We start from the raw sequence: 23,693 nt of genomic DNA, 5'->3' as shown, positions 1-23,693 counted from the left end.
CCATCGCCTGTCACCTTGTGGTTGGCTGTGGATATAACAAGCCTCCTATGTGACACATCTGGAGTAAGGGCAAGGGGAATCATGCGCTATTTTAAGCCTTATTAACGGTCCCAATTTAGAATGATGTGGATTATTGACCACAGCAGTGAGATTCTTGTGCTTCTTCTGTAATCATCTTGAATCTCCTCAGGCAAAGCTGCCCATGTGTTGCATGGCATCACACACCGCTGCTGAGATGACCTGCTGGGTAGAAGACAGGGGGTGAAAGGCATCTGCTATCCTATTAGTCAGGTAGTCCAGCTAAGCAGGGGTAATACTCAGTAAGCAGAGAAAGTAGCCAACCTGTCTGAGAGGCCTGCCACATCTTCCAGGCAACCTTTGAAAGTAAAGGCTTCTTTAGAAGACTAATTCTTAAGATTCCCTTTGATTTTCTAACCTCCTACCAATACTACCCCTCTTATTCTTTCCATATTCTCAATGAAACCTCACACTTTTTCTTCTCTAGAAGCTGTTTCTCTCTCATGAATTCTACTAATATTAATAATGCGATATCTCAGCAGGTGAAAGATCCTAGTAAAGTCTGACAGCGTTTTATGCATCAGCCTTCTCAGCCACCATAACTTCTGAGGGTAAGTTTTGCCATTACTTCAGTAAATTCCAGAGCAAGCCCAAAGTTACAGGGTTTGGGTTTATAACACCCAAAGATGAGATACTGAGGATGTCACCTGAATACGTTTCTCACAGTTTGACCTCAAAACTAAATCTGTGTTTACTTTATTGTGCTGATAGCACTGATTGCCATCACTGTCCTAAGTGGAGTAACAAATTCTGCACAGTACTGAATTTAGAAGCTAAAAAGAAGGGTAACTTGTCAGATTAATAATGAAATGAATTTTTAAAGGAAAATGTAGAGAGTGTCCTATTTTTACACATGCCCGTGGCGGTTCTGCCCACGGTAGTCCACCCTTGAAAAAGAGTGACCTTGCTATAGTAAGTGACAAACATTGGTGTGGCAAGTTGTATCTTTTCAGTAAAGGAAGGAAGAATTGCTGTGAATGAAAAGTATACGTAGATATGTTTGCAGAGGGATATTCTCAATATACGTTAAATAATAAACCCATTGCATTAAATAACAAAAGCATTACAAAGGTTAGCTGGGGCAGAATGACTAGAAGAATTAACTACAAACTGTTAGAAAATTCTGAGCATTCACGAGAGAGAAAACAGTACTTTCCAATGAAAATGCAAGTAAAAAAAAAAAGGTTGATATAATGTGAACTGGTTAATACAGACAGCGAATTGTACTACACACAGCGGTCATCCAGGATAACGGGAGACAAATGACAGCTTGAAATCTCTGAGTATATGGTGTAGGAGAGCCTTTGGGCTCCATGCACTGACTAGAGGGTTTTTTTCTAAAGGACTACAATGTTTTGAGCTAGATGTGTCCCTGTTGCTTTTGTTGGCAAGAGAATGTATGCTTCTAATCTAAAATATGTTTTTATAAAGTCTGAAACCCGCAAAGAACAACGGGTGATATCATAGGAAATCTATCAAATTGTGCAAATACAAAACTCGACTCTTGACCCCCTCACATACCATGTAGTTATTTCCAGTTATATAAACTGGAGAACAAAATCCTAAAATTCTGGTTTGGTCATTGCCAGAATTCTAATAAAAATCCACACCTTGCAAAATGTGAGTATTGGGCAAAGGCAAAAATTTCCAAGTATCTCTTGAGATGCAGAATACAGAGAAGGGGATGTAAAGTACAATCAAGGGAGGAAACTAGAGGAACTGAAGATGAAAAAGTAGTATGTGAAACCATAGAATCACCAGGTTGGAAGAGACCCACCGGATCATGGAGTCCAACCATTCCCATCAATCACTAACCCATGTCCCTCAGCACCTCGTCCACTTGTCCCTTAAACCCCTCCAGGGAAGGGGACTCAACCCCCTCCCTGGGCAGCCTCGGACAGGGCCCAATCACCCTTTCCGTGAAAAATTTCTTCCTGATATCTAGCCTGACCCTCCCCTGGTGGAGCTTGAGGCCATTCCCTCTCGTCCTGTCCCCTGTCGCTTGGGAGAAGAGCCCAGCTCCCTCCTCTCCACACCCTCCTTTCAGGTAGTTGTAGAGAGCAATGAGGTCTCCCCTCAGCCTCCTCCCCCCGAGGCTGCACACGCCCCGCTCCCTCAGCCGCCCCCTCAGGCCTGTCATGGCGGGCGGGGCGGGGCGGTGCCGGCGTCACGGGGCGGGGCCGCGCGAGGCGTGTCGGGGCCGGTGCGGGCGATGGAGGCGGCGGCGCGGCGGGTGCAGAGGCAGGAGCGGGAGCTGCGGCTGCTGGCGGCCGAGGTGGGGCGGCTGCGGGAACCCGGCGGCCCCGAGCTGCAGCGGCTCCGCGCCGAGAACGAGAGGCTGCGATACCGCCTCCTGCACCTGCGCCGCAGCCGCGATGCCGAGCTGGCCCGGGCCGGGAGAGAGGTACCGACCGGGGAGAGAACATGAGGGGAGGGGTGGGGGGACATGAGGGGAGAGAGGGACAGGGGGACACAGGGAGGGATGGAGGGGACATGAGGGGAAGGATGGGGGGCACAGGGGAGGGAATGAGGGGACGTGAGGGGAGGGATGGGGGGGGGACACGAGGGTAGCGCCAGGGGAGAGGTAGAGGGACGGAGGGATGCGGGAGACATGGGGAGGGATGGGAGATAAGGGGAGGGAGGGATGGGGGGGACACAGGAGAGGGATGGGGGAGATACGAGGGGAGGGATGGAAAGGGACACGAAGGTAGCACCAGGGGGGATGTAGAGGGATGGGGGGATGAGGAGGGATGGGGAGATGGAGAGGACACGGGGGAAGAGATGAGGAGATGGAGGGGACACGAGGGGAGGGGTGAGGAGATGGGGTTATGAAGGGGATATGTGGGTAGCCCCCAGGGAACGATGGTGGGGTGAAGGGGACACACAGGTAGCGCCATGGGGAGGGCTGGAGGGATGGCAGGATGAAGAGGACACGCAGGTAGTGCCAGGTGGAGCGAGGCTGGGCAACACAAGGCAGCGATCCCCATCAATCGTGTGCAGCCAGACAGAAGCTGGGACAGGAGGGATTCCCACTGACAGGCACAGGGATCAATCCTCTCAGAAAGCTTAGGCATGTTCTAGTCCTCTCCAAGGACTCATTTTAATGTTCTTATTAACTTCCCAGCAGTCAGAGCCCTCACTAACGGGGAGCTGGCCCCAGCCCTGCCCTCGCCTTGGCGATGGGGAGAGACTGCAGGCAGAGGGGGTTGCAGGAGAGACACCTGCCCGGCACAGACCAGGCTGAACACAGGGCGTTCTCATCTCTGGAGAACAAACGTGTGTGGGAAACACTGAAAGAAACCATCCTGTCAGAGGGACATTGTGTCTAACTTTCAAAGGACACAATTACTTAAATAAAACTTAACTCTGCTTTAGCTTAAATAAAAATATTGCACCTTTTGTAACAGTAACTACTTGTTGTATCAGCTTGGTGAGAACTATTGCTGCACTTGCGGAACAGGAAAAGAACTCAGATGTGTCATGTCTTTCTGCTGTACTAATTCTCAGTTCTAGAAGCCTACACTGCCTGCAACTACCTGAAAGGAGGTTTTAGCAAGGTGGATATTGATCTGTTCTCCCAAGTGATAAGACAAGAGGGAAGGGCCTCAGGTTGCACCAGGGCAAGTTCAGATTGGACATCAAGAAAGATTTCTTCACCGAAAGAGTTGTCAGGTACTGGTAGAGGCTGCCTGGGGAGGTGATTGAGTACCTGTCCCTGAAGGTATTTAAAAGATGGGTAGGCAAAGTGCTTAGGGGATATGATTTAGTAGTGGACAGGTTAGACTTGGTCTCATATGTCTGTTCCTAACAACTCTATGATTCTAAGAGCAGATCTTATTTGGTTGCAGTTGCCTCTTTTGCCTGGTATTGCTATGATCTGGATTGTTTTATTTCAGTGGTTGCTGGGAAAAGTGTTAGAAGCCTAGGGGTATACTTCATATTGTCACTGTTTTCAGGAAGGCTCCAGCGCAAGTCCAGCTGTTCTGGCGAATCAAAGTAACAAGGCAAAGAAAAAAGAAAATCAAACTGTGAACCGACATCAAAATGATGTAAGTGTGTATAATAATGGAAGAAAGAGTACTCTTTGGCTGGGTACAGAAAAGGTCCTGAAACCTGGAATACTTCGCTGTACGTTGAAATGCCACGTTTTGGGAAGAAGGCTTGCTATAGCATGTGTATAGAAAAAAATTGTTACCCAAGAGTTTCATCTTGCATATAATTAGTAGGGTTACTTATACATTCTTAGATCTCTGCTTTTTAATGTAACAAAAAGATTTGGGCTATGGGGAAATAAGGGTCAGGATACTGTGGTTCCTAAAGAGCATGATGGTTCATGAATAGCTAAACAGCATGTGTGATGACTGAAAGAAGATGTTGGCGGCACTAGCTGTAGTTCAGTGTGTCTTAATAGTTCATCTTACGTTAAACTAAAAGAAACTTTCTCTGAACTATGTTGTTTGAATCTGGTGCTTCAGATGGACTGGCAGAAGTGGGGCCTTGTTGGAGTAATCCAAACTCTTCTAGGATGTCAGCCAAACACAAATTCTGGGGCAGGAGTGTAGGCTGCTTTCTGAGGTAAAACTCAAAGCTGCTTAGGGCCAGATTGGTGCATTGGAAACTTGGAAAGCTAGTATAAAATAGTCCCGTCCAACTTGCTGTCTATCCTGTGTATAATTATGTACAAATGCTTTACTGCATGTTTGTATAAACTCTAGGACAGTGAAATCTGGTCTCAGTTGGAACCTCTAAGGGTGCATGAACACTAAATTCTTTTATTCTCTTTCTCTCACAAATATGTATGTGTATGATTAAATTTGTTACAGCTACAGAGTGAGCCAAGCTTCATACAAGACAGACTGAAGCTTTACGAAGCACTGAAAAAAGAACATGATGCTTTGCTAGCCTACAGAGCAGCCAACCAGAGCAAACCTATAAAGATTACTCTAACGGATGGAAAGACGGCTGAAGGGGAATCCTGGAAAACCACACCACATCAGATAGCTGTAGGAATTAGGTAACACACAGATTGAAGGAGTTGTACTTCTGGAAGGATAAATCTGTTGCTACAATCGTTTGTCTCTTACCTTGTTGCACAAGCTCAATGTCATGGTCAGTGGATGGTGACTCTCTTAAGCTGGTTTATTTGGAAAGCATCGCTGAAGCTTGATTCAGCAGCAGTAGCTGGGTAAGGTTACTGTTGTGAGTGGAGCTTGAGGTTCTGTGCAGGAGGCATAGTGCTTGCTTCCAATTAAAAAATAAAAGAGCGAGAATGCTGGGAATCAATAGGAACATCTGAAGTTTTGCGAGTTACCAGGGAACAGTAGAAACTGTTGTTAGAGGGAACTTTCCTCCAGATCCCTGCACAGAAAACTGTTGGATGAAACTTTAAGACCTTATAGATCTATGTAAGGTTTTATACCTTAAGTAGAAAAGTGTTCACAGAGACCTCGGAAACAAAAATGAAAGATCTTTAAGTGCTATGAGATGTAGGTGGATCCTCATGCAGCTTAGCAACCTAAGCACTTTTGCAAATCTGAACCTAAATGTTTTGTTCTCTTGTCTTGATTTCTGTTTTCTAGTCAAGTGTTGGCTTCAAATGTGGTCATAGCCAAAGTGAATGGTGAGTTGTGGGACCTGGATCGTCCACTGGAGGGAGATTGTGCTCTGGAGCTGCTTACATTTGATGATGAAGAAGCAAAAGCTGTGAGTAAACACTCAGGTTTCTGCTTGACTAAAGGAACCAATGACATGAAATTGATTGTAGCATTATGCTTTTAAAAGCTTGAATTAGAAAAGAAATTCCCCTCAAACTGTTCCAAGTAATATATTCAACAAAGAAGATTAGATATTCGGTACCTATAGTCTATAGGTGAATAAAATCTTAGTATTCTTTTCTTCCCTCTCTTTTTTACATAAAAAGGTTATTTCTCAAACTAGATAGTATGGAATGTCTTGATTTGCATGCTATATTGAAGTAGTTTGATTTCTTCTAAGACAAATGTTCTGACACTGAAAGCAACAGTGAGGCTGTCTTACAGTTTCCTAAATATTGTCCTGTATCACATTTGAATCATGAATAAAATCTACACCTCCTTGTACCAGTGCTGTGTATTAGAAACTTAAATGGGCATATCTTGGTCAATTAAACTAGGAGTATAGTTTGTAACATACCCAAAGACTCTTCTTGTGATAAGGCTGTGTTTATGTGCTAGAATTAGACTTCATTTTGTCACAGGCTCATTCACGGTTTTAAGCTTGTTTGAGGCATTTCAGGAGTCTGTAAGGGCCTAATTTTATAGGACCTGGCTATAAAGTGGTCTGGATTAATAGGGGCTTAGAACATAAACCTGGTATTGATCTGCTGGGTTGTTGACTCCCCTCTTCTGCCATTTCAGGTGATGTGATTTACAATCCTATTTAACAAATGTGCTGTATGTGATCAATTGTAACTTAACTGGCTGCATTGCTTTAGATGTGCTTAGTATAGACAGTTATAACTGTCCAGAAACTAACTTATAAATGAACAAGGTACAGAAAGAACTAGGGTGATTGAATCGTGCAGAGGTAAAAATCATCTTTTAGACTGAAATGAGATGGGGATTTATTGCTACATCGGCCGTTATGTTAATCTAATCATTTAGTGTATTTCAAAATGAGAATAGGTAATTGTTATACTTGTCATGGTATTTAAACAATGTCGATTACAGCATACTTCCCATCTGCAGATATACCTTTGCTTTGTTTTATGCCATGCAAATGACTCCATGACTTGCTTGCCTGACTTCATTTGCAGGTTTATTGGCATTCAAGTGCTCATATTCTTGGAGAGGCCATGGAAGGTTATTTTGGGGGCTGCTTATGCTATGGACCACCAATTGAGAATGGATTTTATTATGACATGTACATTGAAGACAGGTAAAATATCACTGTCAGAGAACTTTAATACTCTGTATTGAAGCTCAGTACTAGAATTGAGTTTGCTCAGTTTTATTTTTGCATGTTAAAAGTAAAATTATGTATCAAGTATAGTTTAAAAGTGACAGGTTCGTCATCTTAATAGGGTAGGTATGTGTGTGTGTAAATACCGAGTGTGTGTGTATATTTAAATTCAGGAGCAGTGTTCCAACACTGCAGCTGTTGAATGTTCTGTGAAAAAACATGGAGGGTTCCGGTAAAACTTTCTGAAATTCCTCAGAGGTATAGGAGGCAGTTTCCTTAAAGAATCATGAGCATTTGGTTTCAAGGTGCCATAGTCATTTGTAGAAACATCACGTATGCATGTAACTCGTGTGTTTATTACTTTTCTAATCCTTGTGCACAGCTTTACAATTCTGTTTTTTCCTTGTTTATCTTTCTGTAGTCAGAGAGAACACCAAATCTGCATCAGCTGATAAACTAGCTCTTGCAGCTGGGTTGAACCTTTTTTTTTTTTTGCCTTAAATCTTGTATGCTTAGGGCTGCAGATCTTCCAGACACTTAAACATGTCAAAGTCAGCTCTAGGAGTGATTGCGGTGGGTTTCTTCACGATGACACCATTTCTGTTTCTGAATTTAGTGTCTGAAAGTACAGCCGATTGGAAGAAACTAAGAAAATACTGTGACAAATCACAAGAGGGCATCCCATATTTTTCAAATTAGACCAGTAGAAAATGGTCACTTAAAAAATAGGAAAATAAAAATAATTAATTTCTATTTCTTCTTTCGATGTCTTATTTGTTTAGAGGTGTGTCTAGTACTGAATTCCCACTACTAGAGAACCGCTGTAAAAGTATCATCAAAGAGAAGCAGGCTTTTGAAAGGCTGGAAGTCAAAAAGGAGATCCTGTTAGACATGTTTAAGGTAAATCTTCTGAGTAGCTGTGATTCTGGTACCATGAGCTTTTAAAATGTAATTTGATTAAATACTGAATGTGACTGACTTACCAGACTAGTACCAGCCTAGTAAACAGAAGAAGAATAGCATCCTTTTCCCCCCTCTCCGTATAGCTCTCTGTATAGTTCAGGATGGTTTCAATAATAAAAACAGTTTCTAATGCCCCAAACCACCTGTGCTTAACACACCCTAGGGGAAATTAAGATATTTTTGTCTCTTTCCCCTACTGTTTTATAACTTTCCTGAAAGGATGTTGAATTTTTGCGTTCATATATGTGTTCATGTGACTTGTTAGTTGAGTGTCTTTTACTGATGTATTTGCATTATTAATAGAAAATTTTAAAATAGAAAATTTTAAAATAGAATGTTGTTAGCTATTTTATTGATGTTTCTCTTTTTTTATGTTTCTCCACACAGTATAACAAGTTTAAGTGTCGTATCCTTAATGAAAAGGTGGACACACCAACTACCACAATATACAGGTAAACGCAATTACATTAAAAGGCATTATGAAGTATTTCTATAGTTAGGTGTATTTAATTGTAATTCAGAGGAGAAATCTTTTTTTATTCTAACTTCTGAATAATTGTGTGGTTGGGACTTAATTTTGCAATTAATATGGCTGCTTATGTAAAATCAGATTTTTATCTGCTGGGAACAGATCAGGTCTCAGTTTGTGGACAAATGGCAAATCCACTTTTCACCCATTCCTTCTGCTTCAATAAGCAGATTAAAATATATTACCACCTATGACATTGAATGGCTGGATAACAGCGAAAGCTAACTTTTAGTTCACTGTGGGACGAGGACCCTGTTAATTCAGTTCCCAGGGATAAAACTAGTTAGCTGGAAAATGGCAAAACCATTTTTCTCGGGGTCTGTTATGCGTGGCTTGAAATTTCCTGGCAAACTGTAGCAACGTTTACAGAGGGAACTGTATGAATTGCTGAGTGTGTTATGGTGCTCTTGAGAATGGATCAAACATGCTGAGTATTTACTGAGTGAATATTCTGCTTCAGGTAGAAGGCACAGTTACATTTAATATGCACTGATTTTGCTGAGTGTTGCATATGTATACTTATTAGTGTGTTTGAACTTGTCAAGCGTTAACTTGTGTGCCATTAGTGGCTATATTTAAAAATGTTTTGGCTTTTTGGAGTAAATGCTTTTTCTTTTCGTATATAGATGTGGTCCACTGATTGATCTCTGCAGAGGTCCGCATGTGAGACACACTGGCAAAATTAAAGCCCTTAAAATATTTAAGGTAAGTTTAAATTAACTGTGCATTAAAACATAAGTAAACTATGGGTCAGTTGATGTGGTTATGTATGTATTTCTCATGAAGTAATACACTAGGGCCCTTTGTATTGTTTTCTTTGCTTACTCTGGAAATAGTCCTTCATTTCTTTCCCTGCTCCTGCTGTACATGTAGAACGACAGACTTGCATCATTCATCTGCTTCTGAAGCTCACTGATTCTTGACCATCACAATTTAGTACATCAGAAAAAGTTAATATTTTTTTCTGTCAGAGTGTTAGTGCAGTAACGTGTATGTTTAGACTACAATGAAGAGCACTGCAAAAATAAGCTAGTAGTTACTAGATTAGCTGTGCAATGGGTTATGCTGTGCACAGCGTAGAAGTGCAGTGCCTAGGTTAATTTATTGGTACTGTGCTGGTATCCCCAGCCAGCACTGCACTTCATACTGCAGGTGTCCTAATCTGAGTCTGTACTAACTGTCGCATCTGGAGGGGGTGGGGGTGCGCTATTCTGCAGTAAATGAACACCCAAGATATTAATAGTGTCAGAAAATACTATTTTTTACCTTATAAGATGGTATCTTTCAGGAACAGGAGGTAAAGATCTGCAAGTGCCACTGTCTAAAAATGGCATTGCTGACAGGAAAGCCAGAGGCAGCATTTGCAGATACCTCTGGTCATGATGCAGTTTAAATAGCTTGCAGATGCTAATTTTGGTAACCTTATTTGGCTGACCTCATTGGAGCATTCATCAGAGTTGCTTTTGCTGGCTTCCTAAGTGAAGTTTATGGAACTCTTGAGTTCCAGGGTTTAAGTGTTAGATTGTCAAAACAGCTAATGTTTAACTTTGTCTTCCATGTTTCCCTACTGCATTATGTTTTGAATTAAGAAAGTGCTGCTTTTTAGAAGGTATCCTGTAAGATAATGAACCATGTCGTGATGAGAGTTGTTTAAAACAAGGTGCCTAAGTAGAATAAAACTATGGCTTGAACAGTCACTTCCATTTACGTCTTCTGTATTGGTGTGGTGGCTAAAAGGCAGTGCAAGTATATTTGTATTGTAAACAAACACTGGGTGGTTGCATATATTATTTTCACAAGGAAAAGAATCATAATGTCTGAATGCATTAGTGTTTATTCTTCTTTTCCCTGAGATCGTGTGATATTATCTTTAAGTATGGGTTTTGTGCATCAGAATTCCTCTACGTATTGGGAAGGAAAATCTGATATGGAAACTCTTCAGAGAATATATGGAATATCTTTTCCTGATAACAAAATGATGAAGGAATGGGAAAAATTCCAGGAAGAAGCCAAAAACCGGGACCATAGGAAAATTGGAAAGGTATGCTGTTTCATGGTCTGCTTCTCTTTTATGCTTCTGTAATAGAATTTATTCACTTTTGTTGTTTTTTTCCCATTTTTTTTTGAGTGAGAGTTAATTGCTGTAATGTTTCATTTTTGTGCACAGTCTTAGCGCATGTGTAGTAGTCACTTTCTGCGTTTCTGCAATTCCATCTGAAGTGGTGTTAGAGGAGTCTTTTTAATTTACCTAGGAACAAGAACTCTTCTTCTTTCATGATTTGAGTCCTGGAAGCTGCTTCTTCCTCCCCAGAGGTGCCTTTCTTTATAACACGCTTGTGGATTTCATACGAGTGAGTATGTACTCGCGTAGCTCCTAGCAAGCTTAATGTCAGTTGTTAATCTTAAGTGATAGGCCATTCAAAGCGCTGAGCTATCCTCAGAAAGAGAAACACCTATCTATGTAACCATATACCTGGTTTTCACTATGATTATATGGATCTGACTTCTTTGAAAATAGGGCAGAGTAAGGTATTGCCATGCGCTTTTTCTGGTTGTATAAAACCTACACGTGCAGTAGTCCTTTAGTCTCTTGATTAATTGCCATCATAAGAGCACAGTTAAAAAAAAACAAACAACAGGTTTTTGCTTTTCACAAGCTCTGTCACCTCTTAAATGCTGGATTTGTTTTATAGGAGGAGTATCACAAGCGTAACTTCACTGAAGTTGTATCTCCAAACATCTTTAACAGTAAACTCTGGGAAGCATCGGGACACTGGCAGCACTACAGTGAAAACATGTTCTCTTTCGAGATCGAGAAGGAAACTTTTGCCCTTAAACCAATGAATTGTCCAGGACATTGGTTTGTACTCTCAGCTGAAAATCATCTTGTTTTACTATATTTATGTTTTACTATATTTATCCTTTGCGGGGCTGTGGGGAAATAAATGAGATGGTAATGCACATAATCAGGTGTGCTTAAAATAGACTAGGAAGCATCTAGTGTGTCCAGAGAGCTCCCGAACGGTGTCCCAGCAGACCAAACACAGGTCTTGTATGAGGATCTTTCAGTCAGTCTGCGCTAAGTGAGCTAGGTTTGTGCATTCCAGTACCAGTCTGTATCGCTAGTAAATACCTGTTATGTTGGAGAGAGGGAGAGACAGAGATGTCAGATGTGCTGTACCACAAGATGGTACAGGTTGAACCAATCCTGATGGTCCCACGCAGCGTTTTTTCTAGGTGGTTTCTAGGAATACTTTGAGTGGAGCACCTTTTCTGTTCACCTGCCTTGTAGGATACAGACAACCTGGATGAATAAATACTTTAAAACATGATTATTATCTATATTTATATTGTTTTAGTTTCTGTGCTGTCTTAAATATTCTATAAGAAGGATAAAAGGAAGATTTTTCCATGTTCCTTCTAGCTTGATGTTTGCCCACCGTCCACGATCCTGGAGGGAAATGCCTCTTAGACTTGCAGATTTTGGAGTTCTTCACCGAAATGAACTCTCTGGGACTTTAACTGGCTTGACTCGTGTAAGGCGCTTCCAGCAAGATGATGCTCACATTTTTTGTACAATAGAACAGGTAAAAAACCAAACCAAACCTCCCCCAAACCAACAACAATTTAGTAAATCTGATTACATTTTTATGTAATTAAATTCTAACTACTATTATTGTGTTTACGTTTAAGATTGAAGAAGAAATAAAGAGCTGTCTAGATTTCTTGAAGTCAGTGTATGCTGTCTTTGGTTTTACCTTTCAACTGCATCTTTCTACAAGACCAGAAAATTATCTAGGAGAGTTGGAGATCTGGGATCATGCAGAAAAGGTAATTCATTTAAAAGCAAACAAATAAATACCTAAATACTTGCATTTGCAGAGGTGAGTTCTTTCATGTTGAATAGTAAAATCAGTGAAACTGCTTAAATCAGTTGCTAAATATTGACTTTTATGGGAATAGGTGTTGAAAAGTGCCACATTAAATATGAAGTTTCTGTATAAAAGGAGAGCTTTCTGATTCTTACTTAGCCTTTTATCTTCAATTGATTTGATTTTTATTATTTTTTTTTAATTATCACAACAAACATTTGTACAAGGAACTAATCATATTTCAAGATTCTTTATCGTAAATGACTCAACGCTTGATCAGTAGGAGTTGTGCTGCCTGTTGGCTCTCTCTATTTCAAAGTCAAACGTTTTGACTTACAGTGATGAAAGGCCCTGCTATACCTGTTTAAATTACTCTCTCATTTTTATAATTAGCAACTTCAAAGCAGCCTGAATAACTTCGGAGAGCAATGGAGTTTGAATCCAGGAGATGGAGCGTTTTATGGTCCTAAGGTCAGTGAATCAGCATTTTAATACAGCTTTGGGATGGACAAAATTACAGACACAGTGCAGGAAAACTGTTTAATAACTGTTGATTTGCTTCACAGATTGATATTAAAATCAGAGATGCTATTGGCAGGTACCATCAATGTGCTACTATCCAGCTTGACTTCCAACTGCCCATTCGATTTAATCTTGCTTATGTTGGGTGAGTGGTTACGCTAAATATCTTCCTCTTTTAAATGAAATAATAGCTTGCTTTCCCTATCTGTAATTGCCACTAAACTGATGTATTGGTGCTCTGTTGCTCGCTTAACAAATGATCAGTCTGTAAGTCAGCAGCCTGGTTAGGAGGGGAAATACCCAGTGAGCAGAGGGCCGAGTCACGAGCTTGAAGGTATTTCCTAATGCTGGCTCACTTCAGTTGTAGATGCTTCTGACTGCAGGAAGATTTCATGGTCTGCCTTGTCAGGCAGTTCAGAAGACAACAGATCATATCCAACACTAGTCAAGACTCATTGAGTCAGTTTTCACTTCCACACGAGTCACTGTGTCTCCTTTGAAGACATTGCATACAAATTTGAACGTGTCTTAAGGAGCCACTGTGTTTGCAATGAGCACTTCATTCTTTTTATCAGATAAAGTTAGTTAACTTTGAACATAAACCAAACGCATACAGTTTTAAATGAAAACCTCGCATATTAATATGCACAGAAATGCAGCTGAGTCAACGTCTTCTTTCCAAACTTAGGCGTTTGTGCCTGTGCCCCTAGCTACAGGCGTGTTTATTTTAAGTCAATGTGATTATTTGGTATTCCTTTAAAAGCCCCAGTGATTTGAAGAAAATACATCTTTATTAAAAATGGTAGATTTTGCCTGAGTATAAATAACTTGAATTTTGTCTCCCTATGAAAAACAGAGCCAAAATATTAGTGGGATTATCTGTGTGTGAGTGAAAAGAATTTATTTTTAAACCTGACTTTATTCTTTTTCAGTAAGGATGGTGATGATAAGAAAAGGCCAGTGATTATTCACAGAGCTATTTTGGGATCCGTGGAGAGAATGATAGCTATTCTAGCAGAAAATTACGGAGGAAAATGGTATGTGGCACAAATGCAGTTCTAAGAAATGTTTAACAATGTAAAAAATGCAGATCCACACTAATGTCTCAGATATTATAATGCTAAATAACGTCCCTAGAATTTTCTCAAAATAAGTAGGTAAGATTACATGAAAAGAAGTCTAATTTTATGGTCTGAGTTGTATGAAATCCTTTTATAATGAGAAATTCAATTTCATGAGATTGCAGGACAGCTTATGCAATAAATCAGAAATAAGAATTGTATTTGAATGTGTATGTGCTGCATTGTTCTTGTTCCTTTCTTCTTAAAAATCACACTTTTGTACTGGGAAGGTGTTAGACGTATGTAAAGCAATTATTTGTACAATTAGTCCTAATATGTGAAATATCTTTTGACTTGGAAGATGTATTGTCTCACCTAGAATAAGCTCTGAAGTTATTTCTTCATTAATGTGTTTGAAGTATTAAGGAAGACTTAGCTTCTACTTTCAGCCACCTATCCATCTGACCATCCACCCTTCACTATAACGTTATAAATAAAAGTGGAAAATATGCCAAAAGAGAGAATTCTATGTAAGATTATAAAGTGAGCTAGGAAGTGAACACAAGATCTGTGTATGTTGTACTGGAATCTGTTTGTTTGTTATTTTATCTGAACTCGAAATGAGAAAGTTAATACATTATGCAACATCCTAAGCCAATATAAATATTTTATAAACTAAATAAATTATTATTGAGGGACATGGATATGAATATAGGTGTAAAATGGATGTTTATTTCATATTTTTCTTGTCTTGCTTGCCAGGCCGTTCTGGCTGTCTCCACGGCAAGTCATGGTTGTGCCTGTGGGACCGACTTCGGAAGAGTACGCCCGGCAGGTGAGAGTGGGACCTTCCTTTTTATAGTAGCAATCGGTTTTAGTAGCTTCTTAAGTGCTTGTCCTAGAACAAAGAATGAACACTTCAATAATTTTGGAGACACGTTTGAAGGGAAGAGGTAAATGCTTCCATGTAGTCCAGAATTTGTATGAGAAAGGGATGTGTAATGTTAAGTGTTATTAGGTACATAGTTCAGTAATTAAAGGAAAAAACATTCTGGATGACAATCCTTATCTAGTACCCAATGTTCCATACAGAATTGCCTGCTTAAAGTAGAGGCAGAGCAGGTTTCTTCTGTTTCCCAGCATATATGCTCTTGACTATATTACATTCAACCATGATTGCTTTTACCCCTCTTCCCTGTTTTTCTTTTAATGCGAGCGTAAGTGGTTTTGTTCCTTCTCCTCTTTCTCCTTTCTCAGACTGAGGAAACATTTCTGACATTCAGCACTGTAGCTGTCTGAGGAGATCAGCAAGTATTTGATAGGGATGTTACCTTGTGTTGTCTTCCAACTGGAGTCCTGCAACACCCTTGAGTGTGTGTGGGGGATTCTTCTCAGAGCTTAATTGGCTTCCATACAATTCACAAGAGCAAAATTATGCACGTGAATTAATTATTGGAAGAGATTGGGGATTACAGCACATACACATTTATGTTGTAGAATATATACTGTAATATTAATTGAGGTTTCGGGTTTTTTTTCAGGTTTGCAGCAAGTTTTTTGAAGCGGGATTTATGTCAGATGTGGATCTAGATCCAAGCTGCACATTGAACAAGAAAATCAGAAATGCACAGCTGGCCCAGTATAACTTTATCTTAGGTAATTGCAGCATCTTACATTTCTGATTATCAGCTAACACTGGGCACAGGGTTTGTCTGGCGTCCCGTTGTGTGAAGTAGGTAGTAAGTTTAATATTGTTTGTGATGTGTCTTGCAGTGGTTGGAGAAAAGGAGAAAGCAAATAATGCTGTCAATGTGCGGACAAGAGACAACAAAGTTCACGGAGAGATTTTGGTATCCTCTGCTATTGAAAAACTGAAGAAATTTAAGAGCTCGCGTATTCCAAATGCAGAAGAAGAATTCTGATATTGCTGTTAGGAAGCTGGTAGTTGTTTTCCAATGTGAACTGGCATTTCTTTCCTCCTCTACAGCAGCTGGGCTCCTCTAAGAAAGTTTTCAGTTAATGGATACACAAAATAAGCAAACCTAGTGATGTGAGTGCTCCCGGAATAGCATGAGAGGACAGACAACTCCCAACTCCTTTGACAGTCCCATGGGACTCCAGCCTGGGCACGTTGCACAATGCTTATTTAGAAAGTCCTGTACCCCTGCTAAAATGTGTTGGTTTTGCTGTGGAAATAAATCAGGGCTGCCCTAAGTCCTGGAACGGAAGGCTGGGACAGTGCCTGGGTGCTGCTGCGATTGCTGAGCTACTGCAGTCGTGTTGCTGTTGCGTAACTGCCGTGACCTGGAACACAAAGCTTGTGGTTGGTAGGTGCATCAGGACCATGCTGCTTTTGCTGTTTTGTAACTCCAGATTGTCAAATTTCTTTTTGGCAGGGGGCAGAATGGCTTGTTGTGTTCAGAGGCTACAAACATGTGCGTGTCTGTTGGAAATCTAGGTGGAACCAGGCACTGACTGCATTGCTTTGATGATTGCCAAGAATCAAGTTATGTTACTCACTATACCTGTGTGTGGAAAATGTTTTGTTTTATCCTGCATTTGCTTTTGATTCGACTTCTTCCTAAGGGAAACAAACCTTTGAAAGAAATGTGTGATTTACTGTTGTACTTGTGGAGGATGCTGAGAAGGCTGAAAAGATGCAGGTGACAATTTTAATATTAAAATACAGCATGTTGGAATGTAAATTGGCCATATTTATATGATTTATTTATGCTTGTAAAGGATTTAAAAGTTACAGTTGCAGGCAATTGAATTGGACTTTTTGGAGATTACTTTCTTTTGTTTAATATTCTGCTTTTTATTTACAAGGCTTAGGTAACATTCAGTGTTGCTCATTCACCTAAGCTATACCACTGCAGTTGTGATTTAAATATCACTGAAATGAAGCCAAAAATACTATTTAGTGTATAAATATCATACAAATACAAAGCTGGTGTTTTCCTTCTCCCTGAGAGCTGGACAGGCTAGTGTTAATAGTCTTATTTTTGGTTTTCCATTAGTTTTTATTTATGTATTTGTTTTATCCCCTACTTTTTATGTAGCTGATTATCCCCTGTTATTTTTAATAGGGAAAAAAATGGAAGAAACAAGCACGGGGATAGCTTTCTGTTCCACTTCACAGAACTGATGCGAGTATCTTAATAAGATATTTTACATAAATTACGTTTATGGGCTACAACCCACAATCTACTTGCTGTGTTGACTTGCAGAATTAAAACTTCAAGGGGATTTTTATAGCAAATCTCAAGGTTTTGTGAATGTCAGACTGCCTCTTCCTCCAGGCTGTTGCCATTTAAGTTTTCAGAGGGCCAGCGGCACTGGAGAGGTCTGTGAAGGGCGTAAATTAATAGAAATAATAGGAATTCAAGCTGCCTGCAGGGAGGCCTGTGTGGTGACCCCCGCCGGCTCGGGGAGGGCCGGGCTGAGGCCTGAGGCAGCGGCCGCCGCGTTCCCGCCTCCTGCGAGCCCCGCCCCGCCCCGCGCAGCCGGCGGCAAGATGGCGGCGGTGGCGGTGCTGGGGCGGGTGCGGAGGGCCCTGCGGAGCCTCTGCGGCGTCGCGCTCCTCCTGCCCCAGCTGCTTCTCCTCTTCGGCCGCGGTGAGCGCGGCTCCTGCCGCTTCCTTCGGGCCCCGTGCGGCTGGGCTGCGAGACGGGAGGGAGCACCCGCCGCTCTCCTGCGGGTCTCGGCGCGTCCCTGCGGTGGGGGCCGTGACCTCGGCATGCGCGTCCCCTTCGCTGCCGGGGCAGACCCGACAGCCCCGCTGGCTGTCCCGCTGGGGGAGGGCTCCTGGGGGTAGACCTGGCGGCGCTCTTGCCTCACCCCTGTATCCTTGAGTAGACCTGGCGGCCCTCTGGGCTCCCCCCTGTACCCCTGGGCAGACCTGGCGGCCCTCTGGGCTCCCCCCTGTACCCCTGGGTAGATCTGGCGGCCCTCTGGGCTCCCTTCTGTGCCCCATGGCAGATCTGGCGGCCCTCTAGGCTCCCTTCTGTGCCCCATGGCAGATCTGGCAGCCCTCTGGGCTCTCCCCTGTACCCCTGGGTAGACCTGGCGGCCCTTTTACCTCACCCCTGGGCAGACCTGACAGCTCTCTGGGCTCCCCCGTGCCCCTGGGCAGACCTGGCGATGCTCTTGCCTCACCCCTGTATCCCTGGGTAGACCTGACAGCTCTCTGGGCTCCCCCCTGTACCCCTGGGTAGACGTAGTGGCCCGTTGGTGTCCTTTGCCCCCCCTTGGGACTGCGGGGCTCTGCAGAGACAAATGAAGCACACAGACACCGCCGTGGCTGCCGGCCCGTGTCTGTCCCCCTTACATAAGAGAAGCGATTGCATCGCTTGAGTAAAAGGATTTGTTTGGTAGCAAATAGTCTGTTAAATCTGATTCCTGAGCACAGTAACTCGACGATCTTCAAAGTCTTTTCCAGCCTAAATGATTCTGTGAAATAAAAATGGCTTCTTGGCTAAAAGGAACGATTCTAGTTCTTGTTTTCATGTTTACAATAAACATCCTACTATTTATAGAGCAGGAAAACAGATTTTTATGGTTTTCTTCATTCTCATTCCACTTGTAATTTTACATCAGCATACTGGAACCAAACTGTCCCTGAAGATGAATTTTATTCTAGAATTAACACGTTCTCCTTTTTTTCTGTCTTTTAGCAGGGTCTTTGATGACCACAAAGCATTCCCAGCCGCAGTCTACATTTGCAAAAAGTCTAACTTCTACAAGTACAAACGCTCCTTATTTTAAAGCAGCAGGTATGATGTTATGTTGTTTCTTTGTTTTTCCTTTGGGCCTTTATCCATGTGTCCTGAGTTTGCTACTAAAGTTCTTGAATCACATCTTAAACCTGTGCATGCTTTCACAGCAGTAAAAGACATTATAGTATGACATACTATGAATTGCTTCTCAATGACATTGACAATTAGTTAGGATTATATAACTAGGAAATTGGTCCGTATAATATTTACAGCTACAAAATCACTAGTTTTCACCACTGCCATGGTGGTTTGTGTGTTTTATACCCTCTCAGGATGGTGGAAGCTCTTGAAAGACTCCAGCATTCTTCAAGAACTTGTTACTGTTCCCTATCAAGCATAAATAAGGTTTTTATAGCTCACTAAGGGGTGCATTAGGACTGTCTGGAACACTTCTTACTGGTAATTTAGGAGATGATTCTGGAGGTATACAAACAGCAGATAGCTGAGCTAGCTGCACCCTTAATTATGCCTGAACTGAACAAGGTCATGTGTGTCAGCCTGCTTCTATGCCTAAACTGATTGCTTCCGCTGAGAAATAGTGGCTGAGGCGGCACTAATCCGTGCCCAGCTCTGCTGTGGCGCTGCGCTGAGCGGTGCCGCTGTGCTCTCTGGTGCAGAACTGGGGTGAGGTAGGTGCTTGCAGGGCGTGCTCTGTGTCGCATGGGTCACTGCCCAAGGCAGGGTTCCTTCCACACACTCGCAGTGCTGTTTGCTGTGTAAGAAGCAAATCCCTTTATACAGTGGTGGGGTGCTGGGTTTGTCTATAAAAGAAAACATACATGTATATATACACTTCTGCCTATACAGCTTTTTTAAAATTCACTTTCTTAATTTTATTTGCATATTTCACCTTTCAGAAAGTACAGAAATTCCGTCTTACGTGACTATATGTCCTAGCAACGGGCTGTGCAGTAGATTGCCACCAGACTGCATGACATGTAACACAAACTATTCCTGTGTTTATGGGAAGCCAGCCACTTTTGATTGCAAAGTCAAGCCCCATGTTCATTGTGTTGTAAGTAACTTGTTCCATTTAAACCCAAATTTAAGTCATTTAATTAAACTGTGGCATCATGTCATAAAATAGTACAAATTGATTTCCAGGCTCACAGAGCTGTGATTCATGTAGTTGTTCAACTGTAGGCTGTTGCCCAAGAGGCAGATCTACCCTTCTGCCTTTTGGCCTGTCTTGCATTGGACCTTTCTATTATGCAGCCGTGCAGCTGAGTTAAATCAATTTGTTGACCAGTCAAAACTAAACCATTTTGAGAGTGGGGAGGCTGAATATCTGTCAGGGGTACAAAGTGATCCCACGGGTGAGACAATGAGTCTTCCTCTTGGCAGTAGCCTTAGACTGGGGGAAGCAGTAACTTTAAGCTGCGCTTTAAAAACTCTGTTAATTTTCTGATGATGATTTTTATGTTTTACTTGACCACATCGAGGTAGCAAAGACAGCAGTCATTATTTTGCCCAAAATATCTGTCCATGAAATGTCATTTCATACTGCACACGGTGAATTTTTCTTATTGCTAGTGAAGTGATAACACTGTCCTTTTCTAGGATGAGAATAACCAGGAGCAGGAGAACTTTACAATTAACATGACTTGCCAGTTCTGCTGGCAGCTTGCAACAACGGATTATGTGTGCAGCAATTCTACTAACTGCATGACAGTTTCTTGTCCGCGACAGCGATATAATGCGACTTGTACAGTACGAGATCACATTCACTGTCTAGGTAAGCTGGGCTAAACCACATTCTGTAAAGATGCTTTTTTTTCTTAAGAGTTTCTTAAAATTTTTTGTTCTGGGTCAATACAAGGATTGTGTATTCCTGTTGCAGTAACAGCCTGCACCTTGATTTATCTGTTGAATGTTTTTTATAGTTGCAGTTTAAATTTTAGTTGTAATAGTGACATCGAACTGTAAACAGTCGCTTTGAATAGCGTTCTATACCTTCACGTGAGAGAAAGTAGTTCTGTTTGATTTTTGTCAGCTTCGTTGAATTAGACAAATTTGGACACCACTGAGAGAATCAATACCACATGTCTCAGGGATAATTAAAATAAATTCATGCTGGTTTCATTCAACTACTTTAAAATTCCCTCTGTTTATTCTGTTTCCTAAAGTGGGGCAAAGATTGATGGAACAGAGGGCTGTAGAGTATGTGTGAGCTTTTTGTGCTGACAGCTTTTGTTCCTATTAGTGTCAATCCTTTTACACTTGTTTTAAGAAATGCAGTGTCTTGCTTGTCATTTTCTTACTCGTTATGTGGTCTTTGTTCATTACATTAAGGTTTGAATGTTTTCTAACGTTTAGGTAATCGTGTCTTTCCTAAGATGCTCTATTGCAACTGGACTGGAGGCTATAAGTGGTCCACTGCCTTGGCACTAAGGTACAAAAGAACTGTTAGATAACCTCAAGCTAAAGTAGATAATATTACTAGGAATATATTAACTGCCTATTAGATCTTCAGTTTGTGTGTGTTTCTGCTTGGTTCACCATTTTTTAGTGGTGAACTGAGTAACCAATATTTCATTCAGTCTAGCTTAAGAATTTGAAGTCACGGGGTGCCTCAAGGTCTCCTCTGCAAAAACACTCACTGTTTTCAGTAAATAGAGCTTGAGAGAAAACATTTACCCTATTTCTGCATCAAATGCACTTTCTTCAGAGTAAATTCCAATGATTCTTTGGCTTCACAAGGTGATCTGTTTTCTGAGTAGAGAGGATGTGCTTGCTTTTATTCTGTGTGCTGCCAAATGAGGTACGAATACTGAAAAAAAACGTGCAGATCTCTGGGGTTTTGTATGTTTTAAACAGTTAGGGCTGAAAACTGTCCAAATTACTTCTTGGCATCTGAAGTGAATGCAGCTGTGTCTGAATTTGATAAATGTCACTGTAACAGCTAGAAATGCCTTAAGATGGAGTTTCTTGCATTTTTCAAATTATTAGGGGAAAGAGCAGTGTAGCAGTGTTGGAAGAAACTAGTTAGGTTATTTTTAGAATATTCATCTGTTAGAGGACCAAAGCGATTTGCAACTGAAGTTCGTTTTGTGGCAAGATGTTTTTAATGAAATTTTAATATTTCAGAAGTGGTTAATATGATAAATAAGGTAGTAAGGCTCTATTCCAGGAGCCCAAGATAGAATAAGACTGATTAAGGAAGTGACCTAACACACTTCTCTTTATAGCAAGAGTTGTTCTCTCTGCCACCAGCCAGAGAAACTATTGCTGCCTGACTGCTGTGTGGGGCTAAATTTAGTGTTTGGGTCTGTTTCTATAGCTTGTTTGTTGGGTTTTTTTTTTTAGCTCCTGCTAGCTTAGAAAAGTCGAGATACATTTATAAATTTGAGTGTTTTGGTTTTTATTACTTGTCATGAATGAAAAACTGTCGAGTGTCTGGGTAGTTTTAATTAGCTAATAAATAGTGCTATTTCATCAAAAGCTTTCTCATTTAATAGCCCAGTTATCTCTTACTGTACAAAAAAAATGTAGTTTCTTAAGTGATGTAGAGCAAAACTGTCATCAACTTGTAGGTGTGTCAGAAAGAAGTGTATATGAATACCCAGACCCGAGTTCATCTGAAAATAATAATAATTCATTGTTTTTATTCTTATAGCATCACCCTTGGTGGATTTGGTGCCGATCGTTTCTATTTGGGCCAGTGGCGGGAAGGTCTGGGAAAACTCTTCAGCTTTGGTGGACTTGGAATATGGACACTAATTGATGTGCTCCTAATAGGGGTTGGCTATGTGGGACCTGCAGATGGTTCTCTTTATATTTAAATGTAGGTGCAACATGTTTCAGGGAAGAGTAATTGCTTGGAAAGGGCTCTAAATAAAAGAATGTAGAGATCTGAGCCCCTAAGGTAGGATGAAGAACGGCTGTTCTTTCTGTGTGCGTATATTTTAATGTACAGTATCTGTACTCTGTTTGCCTTTGATTAAGGTTAAATAAAAGTGAATCACTGAATAAGTTGAAATTCATTTCCTTTGTTCTGTGGATGTGCTACTTTTCTATGAAAAAAAGCTGAGCAGCTAACCAGATTCTGCACCGTGCTTGTACTTGGATGATCCATCAGGCACTGAAAGAAATGCAAACTAACTGGAACATTGAGTTGTTTACTGCATCTTAGTATGCTTGAATTTAACTTGAAAGCTAACTTCCTTAAATATGACAGTAATATATGCTTTTTTCTCTCTGTCTGAGGATAACTTTTCTGCCTCACTTACCTTAGTGGTACGTAGATTGTTGTGTTTTATGAGGTTAATTACATTCATCTCTGTCTTGGAATATGGCGAGAGCTAACATTAGTGACTTGTTGCCTTAAAATTGTTGGGTCTTTAGAATTAGATGGCAGTAACGCTAAAGTTATGATCAGCTAAAGTAGAAAAGGGGTTGGTGATGCCATGGGTGCGTTTATCCACTTCGCGTTCAGTGCTGGGACGATGCTGGCCGGGTGCTTGTGGAGGAAAAGCTGCGCTCGGGGACTGAGACTGAGACCGCGGCTCCTTCCTGGGGCGGGGACTGGTGCAAGCAGTAGTTGCTGTTGGAAAAAGTGGAATGTTTTGATTTAAGCTGAAGTAGAGCTAAGTTTCATCTAAATAATTGTGTTCTTTGGACGTTAAATGCCCCTCTGGCAGCGTGGTTTCTCCCAGACGGGGCTGAGAACGCCCCGTGTCCAGCCCGGTCTGTGCCGGGCAGGGGTCTCTCTGCTCCCCCTCTGCCTGCAGCCTCTCCCCGTCCCCGAGGCGAGGGCAGGGCCGGGGCCAGCTCCCCGTTAGCGAGGGCTCGGGCTGCCCCCAAGTTCATAAGAACATTAAAATGAGTCCTTGGAGAGGAACAGAACACGATTAGATTTCTGGGAGGATTGATCCCGTGCCCGTCAGCGGGAATCTGTCCTGCCCCAGACAGGAGCTGTCGAGCACACGTTCGATGGGGATCGCCTCGCCCA

The 23,693-nt window shown here is 41.6% G+C and overlaps 2 protein-coding genes across 3 annotated transcripts; both read left to right on the top strand.

The window, feature by feature from the left end:
- Positions 1-1,074: 1,074 nt before the first annotated feature.
- On the top strand, positions 1,075-16,682 carry TARS3 (threonyl-tRNA synthetase 3). The gene is made up of 20 exons (XM_069867033.1): positions 1,075-1,149; positions 2,126-2,482; positions 4,035-4,127; positions 4,902-5,092; positions 5,658-5,781; positions 6,872-6,993; positions 7,800-7,917; positions 8,368-8,432; positions 9,136-9,214; positions 10,404-10,550; positions 10,762-10,860; positions 11,203-11,369; positions 11,934-12,096; positions 12,203-12,340; positions 12,775-12,852; positions 12,948-13,048; positions 13,836-13,940; positions 14,727-14,799; positions 15,506-15,620; positions 15,738-16,682. The coding sequence occupies exons 1-20, from the start codon at positions 1,075-1,077 to the stop codon at positions 15,884-15,886; spliced, it is 2,559 nt and encodes an 852-aa protein (XP_069723134.1). The 3' UTR covers positions 15,887-16,682.
- A 790-nt stretch (positions 16,683-17,472) lies between these two features.
- TM2D3 (TM2 domain containing 3) lies at positions 17,473-22,799 on the top strand. Of its 2 annotated transcripts, none has more exons than XM_069866413.1 (6): positions 17,473-17,581; positions 18,644-18,739; positions 19,600-19,757; positions 20,303-20,477; positions 21,059-21,134; positions 22,359-22,799. In XM_069866413.1, exons 1-6 carry the CDS (start codon positions 17,482-17,484, stop codon positions 22,522-22,524), a joined length of 771 nt encoding a protein of 256 aa, XP_069722514.1. In that variant the 5' UTR covers positions 17,473-17,481; the 3' UTR covers positions 22,525-22,799. The 2 variants fall into 2 exon arrangements, with proteins under 2 accessions (XP_069722514.1, XP_069722513.1); XM_069866412.1 differs by having other exon boundaries at positions 18,641-18,739; positions 22,359-22,739.
- Positions 22,800-23,693: the final 894 nt, after the last annotated feature.

The sequence above is a fragment of the Phaenicophaeus curvirostris genome, chromosome 12 (assembly GCF_032191515.1).
Source record: "Phaenicophaeus curvirostris isolate KB17595 chromosome 12, BPBGC_Pcur_1.0, whole genome shotgun sequence".
Taxonomy (NCBI): Eukaryota; Metazoa; Chordata; class Aves; order Cuculiformes; family Cuculidae; genus Phaenicophaeus; species Phaenicophaeus curvirostris.
Note: the sequence above shows the minus strand (reverse complement) of the source record. Positions and strands in the feature narration are given on the sequence as shown.